The sequence below is a fragment of the Furipterus horrens genome, unplaced genomic scaffold, assembly GCF_987537825.1.
Source record: "Furipterus horrens unplaced genomic scaffold, mFurHor1.1.pri manual_scaffold_12, whole genome shotgun sequence".
Lineage (NCBI taxonomy): Eukaryota > Metazoa > Chordata > Mammalia > Chiroptera > Furipteridae > Furipterus > Furipterus horrens.
This window is the reverse complement of record NW_028327182.1, coordinates 51,010,859-51,017,280: the sequence shown is the minus strand read 5'-3', so window position 1 is coordinate 51,017,280 and position 6,422 is coordinate 51,010,859. Positions and strand designations below refer to the sequence as shown.

At 35.2% G+C, this 6,422-nt stretch overlaps 1 protein-coding gene across 1 annotated transcript in view; it reads right to left on the bottom strand.

Annotated features, from left to right (window-relative positions):
* Nucleotides 1-424: 424 nt before the first annotated feature.
* PHF11 (PHD finger protein 11) overlaps nt 425-6,422 on the bottom strand; it is a 43,669-nt gene continuing 37,671 nt past the window's right edge. Inside the window, 7 exon segments of the mRNA XM_090258802.1 lie at nt 425-714; nt 3,268-3,366; nt 4,415-4,513; nt 4,516-4,545; nt 5,220-5,243; nt 5,246-5,282; nt 5,934-6,001. Of these exon segments, the coding sequence (XP_090114928.1) occupies nt 578-714; nt 3,268-3,366; nt 4,415-4,513; nt 4,516-4,545; nt 5,220-5,243; nt 5,246-5,282; nt 5,934-6,001 (494 nt within the window). The 3' untranslated portion in view covers nt 425-577.

Below are 6,422 nucleotides of genomic sequence, written 5' to 3'. Positions count from 1 at the left end.
TGGAAATTTAATAGTGAGCAAACACAGAATAGGGAGTTCCTTCCCTCAGAGGGCTTCTTCTCCAATAGTGTGATGTAAGATACAGTAGGTTACACTGGGAAGTGATATGAAGGAAAAGCAATCTAAGATGGAATAAGTGGGAGAATTGGTATAATGAGATCTGCAGAAGGAACAGTCAGAAAGGCAAAACAGCAGTGAAAACTGAATTGTAACAGGATTGCAAAAGGCCTTAGTGCTAAGAGCACCTGGTGTGTTACTGGAATCAACATAGATCACTAGAGTGGGAGAATAGTTGGGGGGCAATAGTATCAGCAGAGGGTGGGAGAGATGGGACGCATGATCCAATTTACTCAAGTAAAATCTGAGAAACATTTTGTCAGAGAGGGGAAGTAGGAGAAGTGAGATAATAATGAGTAAACACTCAGGCACGAACATGTATGTGCTGGTGAGGACTGAAAGTTTGCACACCAGAGACATGAGAGGCCTTGTCCTAGAGGTGTGCCTTTCACAGATCTGGTCTCCAATTTTCAGCCTGCTTATAACTATGCCCAAATCCTATCTTAGGAAATGGTAATTCTTAAGAAGATAGAGAAGATACTGAAGTAGAGCTTGACCTAAGGTCTCTGTTTTCTTGAACAGAGCACAAGGTTTGTTTTAGGTCCTGAAGTAGCTTAATTTTTTCCTTCATCTGCTGCCGTTTTTCTTCAAATTGATCTTATCATAATAAGAAATAAAATGATTTCAGGTTATTCAGTAGTTTTATAAATAATGTATGATCTCTAGTCCCCTTTCATTTTGCAAGAGTGTAGTACACAGTATTGTGCCCCAAATGAAAAAAATCTAGGGTCTTGTGAGGAGGAACTGGTCCTTTCATGTCTTTGCTTCTTCTAATTCAGAATAGTATTTTATTGCACATAAAGCTGGTCAGTAAATTTTAAGATTTTGTACATTTAAAGTAGAAAAACTCCCTTTTATCTTTAAAAACTCAAAAGCAGTGACTGTTTAACATTCATGCTAAACTAAATCCATTTCTTGAGACATGACTGGAGAGAGCATGTGGTTAAGAGTATCAAGGATGAGGACAAATCTTTAATACAAATGTATCCAATTTTTAATTTACATAAAAGCTTTTGACTATTTAGAAACAAATACTTTTAATGTGGAAACTTAGGAAGGTTACTCAGTGACAATGTCATTTTTCAAAAACCTCAAAACGGAATAATATTAATTCATATGCAATCTTAGAATACTTGTATATCTGTTGTTAACTTGCAGGAACATTAGAGAGGTTAAATTAAGCAAAAGTCTTTATCAGTTGGTGTGTTAAAAGTTAAGCCTTTTAAGTTGGTTCTCATGAGATTACAAATAGTGTCTCCTCTGGTGTGCAACCCTACAAATACTACATTGTGACCTGTATACTTCTATTCATCCACCCAAGTGGTGACGTGCAACATGTTCCAAAGATGTAACTTTTATATGAGAGAGAAAAATAACTACAGATGAAAGTCCCCTACAAAATAAAGTTTTTTAGAAAAAGATTTTGAAAGCTGCTTTTAAAAACACAGATATTCCCATTAGCAGCATGCAGGCTTTCTCAAGATTGCTGTTAAAAGCTACACTATTTGTGGTAGGTTTTTAAAAATATTTTTTTCTGATTATAAATGTAATACAAAATTCAAATAGAAATGTGTGATATGAAAAAAATGAGAAAAGCTTGTGTATCTTGAGACAGGGACATCAACTAATATTTTCTCCACAAGGAGAACCTATTGTCCTAATACCATTTACTGGATAGACAGGTACATCATGGAAGAGGAGACAGTGTAGGTCACTGTATTTATGCAACTTCAGGGAAGCTATTTGCCAAAAAATTCTGTGTGAATCTTGTTCCCATCCTCGCCCCTGGTATGTGCAGTGCACGTCCTGCCCAGCTGCGTGTGGACAGCCTTAATGGAGGAAGTCAGATCAGACTCACAAGTGAAAATTTAGCCTGTTTTGAAGGCTTCTTAAACAATGACAAAAGGACCTACTCAATAAATGGTTGGTATTTTATAGAAAGATCTCTGCCCCCACCAGGTTTTCTTCTTTTTCAACAATTTCTATGCTATTCTTGTGCATTTTTTTCTGATAAGCTTTAGAGTCAGTCAGTCAGTCACAACCCCTACCCCCATTAGATTTGCAGATTAATATCAGGAGAACTGAAATATATATACATCATACCAAGTGAAGTAAGACAAGTGGCAGCTTGATTTTTCACAGCCTGGCTGCCTGAGGGCAGAGGCCAAAAGACTTTTCACCTGTCCCTGCTGATTCCTGCCTGAACATGGTGCCCAAATATTCTGCTATTTTGCAATCGGTTTTGTTGTTTCTACACAAAGTATTATATGTATGTTAGAAAAAGTGGCCCTGACTGGTGTGGCTCAGTGGATTGAGTGCCAGCCTGTGAACTGAAAGGTTGCTAGTTCAACTCCCAGTCAGGGCACATGCCTAGGTTGAGGGCCAGGTCCCCAGTTCGGGGAGTATGAGAAGCAACCAACAATGTACAGTATTCCCTCACTTATCGCAGGTATTATGTTCTAGACCCCCTGCGATAGGTGAAAATCCGTGAAGTAGGAACCTTACATTTATTTTAGTATTTATATACATTTTAAGGCTTTATAAACTGTTCCCAGTCCCTTATTAACCTTTTCCACACTTTATTATAAACACTACTTATGTTCTTAAACATATTCTAATCTTAAACCTACGTAACTTTAACAACATACGTATACAGTACCACAAAATCCCGCGATATAGTGAAAAATCTGCGATAAATAATTAAATATAATATTTTTTAAAATCCTGCAATACAGTGAGGCTGCGATAAGTGAACCATGATATAGAGAGGGACTACTGTATCTCTTGCACATTGATGTATTTCTCCCTCTCTTTCTCCCTCCTTTACTCTCTAAAAGTAAATAAAATCTTTTAAAGAAAGACCTCAGTTATCCAATTATTAAATATTTTTTGAAAAATGTGGAAAATACATCACCACAATGAATACAAAGGAAATCGCTTTAATCCAGCCACTTACAGATAAGTACTGTTCCATTTGGGTGCAGTTTTTCTGTGTTCATGTGTGCCTCTTGTGTATTTGCATATTTTTTTAATGTGTGTGTGAGGTCATACTATTGTAGTGGGCTTTTCATTTAATTAATGTATCCACTGAAAAAGGATTTTATCACCTTAACAGTATTATTTCAATATATATGATAAATATTTATAAACTTTGCTGCTTGATTATAACTCATACACCTGCTTGAAAATTTACAAATGTGTCTTCAAACAATCTACAGTCAAAAAGTGAAGTCCCAATTTCTTCATAGTCTGGAGGGAGAAAAACATTTTCAGTTTTTATTTAAATGATATAGGCAGAAACACCTCACAAAATGCCGCCCCAAAAGAAAAAGTAAACAGAGCAGTTATCTACTGTAGAACTTTAGTGTTAGACTGCAGCATCAGCAGCCTCACCTGTGAACTTGTTAGAAATGCAAATTCTTGGCACCTCTACTGAATCAGAACCTCCAGGGTTGAGGCCCAGCTATCTGTGATTTAACAAGCCCTCCAGGTGTTTCTGAGGGGCATGCTCAAATTTGAAAAGTGCTTGGTCTAGACAAAAGAATAAACAAGAATGCAGTGAATGAGCTTTTGGAAATGTTTGCTCTTAGTTTCGTTTTTTTGGTTTTGTATTACAGAAAATAATCCTTTTCAAATAATCATTTATTTTATATTGTTGCATAAAATATACTGTCAAGCTTTTCCCTGTAAAATAAGCTATATTTGTAATATAGTTTTTAAACTCAGAAGATAGATAATAAGAAAGCTAAGTGGCTATATACCTGCACATATGAATGGAATTTGAGCTTCCCAAAGAGCTCCTAATGACAGGTCACATTTAACTAGGCCAAACATCAATCAGAACATTGTAATTACTTCTTCTATACTCTACACTTGAACAATACCAAAAAAGGCACTTGGTTTATTAAGGAACAGAATTTGAGTCAAATCAAAACTAACATAATACCACTCTCAGATCTTATCAACAAGTGTGCTTAGCTGTGGGGGTGGGGGATGGATGTGTGACTGAATCTGGTTTTGGAGTGCCCATCTTTTACTGGTTACTCTCAGCACCTCTGGAAAATACACGAAAACCTTCAGGGCCTCAGGTACTTTTCATGAGATTAATGAGTTTGTGAATACCATTATCCTGTTGATTTATAAAAGACGAAAGACCTGGAACAATGGATTTTATTAAAGAATGAGATAAGAAGGAAAAGAAAATATCCTTGGAAAATGTGTATAGGTTTTTGGTTTTGTTTTATTTCATATGTAGGTCTGTGAGAAGTCTCTATGTAGGAATTTGCTGTTTTAGTACCTGATTCTGAAGTAGTCTCATCCATGAGTCTTTCCTGAATCAAATGAAGTTTGTCTAACATTTCTTCAAATAAATCATTAAGAAGTCCTGCATCCTTAATTTCTTAAGGAAAGCAGCTTCCACAATTGTACCTAAGAACAAAAAGGAAACTGTATTAGGGAAGGTATCATAAATCACTTTATGGCCACTTCTTTAGATCTTGCTTAGTGGTAGCTGCATAATTAGTTAAGGTAATATATACAGTACCTTTAGCTTTTCTATTAATTGTAATTCCATCATACCTCATTTTTTTTCTAGCTGAAACAATGAATGAAATGTTAAGAAAACGTGGAAAACTGTTTAGAATAATTATATGAATCGAGATAATTTTCTAAAATTTAGTTTCAATTCTTTGAGATGAAAGCCTCTGTCATTGTTCCAATCACAGTTACTGTGTGTTGTTATGGAATGTAGCTGATTAAAGAACAGAAAGCTATAGTTACTGGTTCCAGTTACCTGGGGGGAAGTAGAGAATCAACACTGTGAGGGGTTGGCACATCACTATAATCTGAGCTCAGGCAACCCTGGCTTCTCAAACAAAAAGTGTACCCTTTGTTAATACTGAAGAGTGGACTGTCCCAACCTAAGTTAGTTTGATCTGCTGGGGCTATGATAAAGTGGATAGTGAAGACACAATTTTTTACTCTTCTAATTAGCTATTACAGGTCTAGAAGAATAAAGTGGGATACCAACTTTGTAATATATGGGTCATCTTTTCTGTAAGTACTGTAGGTCATATTTGTTACAGACAAAAATTATAGCAAACCTATGTGTCTGCCATCCTCTTCATTTGTTTTATGGACTTATTTAATGTCATTGGTTCAGGTAGCTAGAAGAGAAAAATCAAAGTTATTTTACTGTTGGCATTTAATGTTGTATAAAATAAAAACCAATCTTTTGTTGTGTATAATTCAATGATATGCCTGTGGTGAAAATCATGCCCCATGCTCATCTGCAGATATAAACATCAAATGTATTTCTGGTCTGTATAACAAAACATCAAGAGTTGTGACAAACATCTTTTGTATAAATAGCAGAAAAGTGAAGGTTGCTGGGTCATATTAACTTAGCTTATATGAGCTGATGTGTAAAGAACTGCTTAAGTCCCCAAAACATTTTCATATGCTTTACACATAGAAATAACCCAGAAAATTATGAGTTATAAATTAGGTCAAGTATGGATTAAGCAGTGGGGAAATACTTGGCTAGATGAGGATGCTCAACTGTACCTCTGCCCATTTTAGGACCACAGCACCCTGTGGGCTCAGATTCTTCTTACTAATTTGGTACCAGGAGATGTGTTTTAGGAACTATGGGATTGTCACCTCCTGAATTACATGTGCTTTGATATCTAATACAAATCTTAATTCTCTTTAATATTCATTTCATTATGGTTCTAACATCATTTCACTTTAAATTCAGAATGATTAAAATGTTGATAGAAGAAACTTAAAGTCATAATAAAATTAAGTTGAAGTACCTGTACAGGAATGCTTGTTGAGAGACCTTTCTTCCGCCCTCTTTTTCTTTTCACTCCTGAAAAATGAGCTGAAAATATAAATCATGTAGAAACCAGAATCCATAAAGGAAAAGACTAATGCTTGACTACATACATATGAAATTATATGCCAAAAGTTGTTACAAAGGCAAAAGATATTGCAAACTTAGACTAAATGTTGTAACACATATGATACAAGGCCAATTTAAAAAATATAAAAAGATCTCATAAACCAATACCAAAAAAGACATTTGAGTAGAAAAATGGGCATATGGGGAACCCTCTGGGGAGAGGTTCATTGAATAGAAAAACAAACATTGGGTGACAGGAAAATAAATACAATTGATCAAAAGATAGGGGAATACACTCAATTTCACAAGTAAAGATATGCAAAATAAGAATTTTTACCTATCAGATTGACAAAGATGAAGATGCTTAATATAAAATGTTTGCAAGTATTTGGGTAATTAT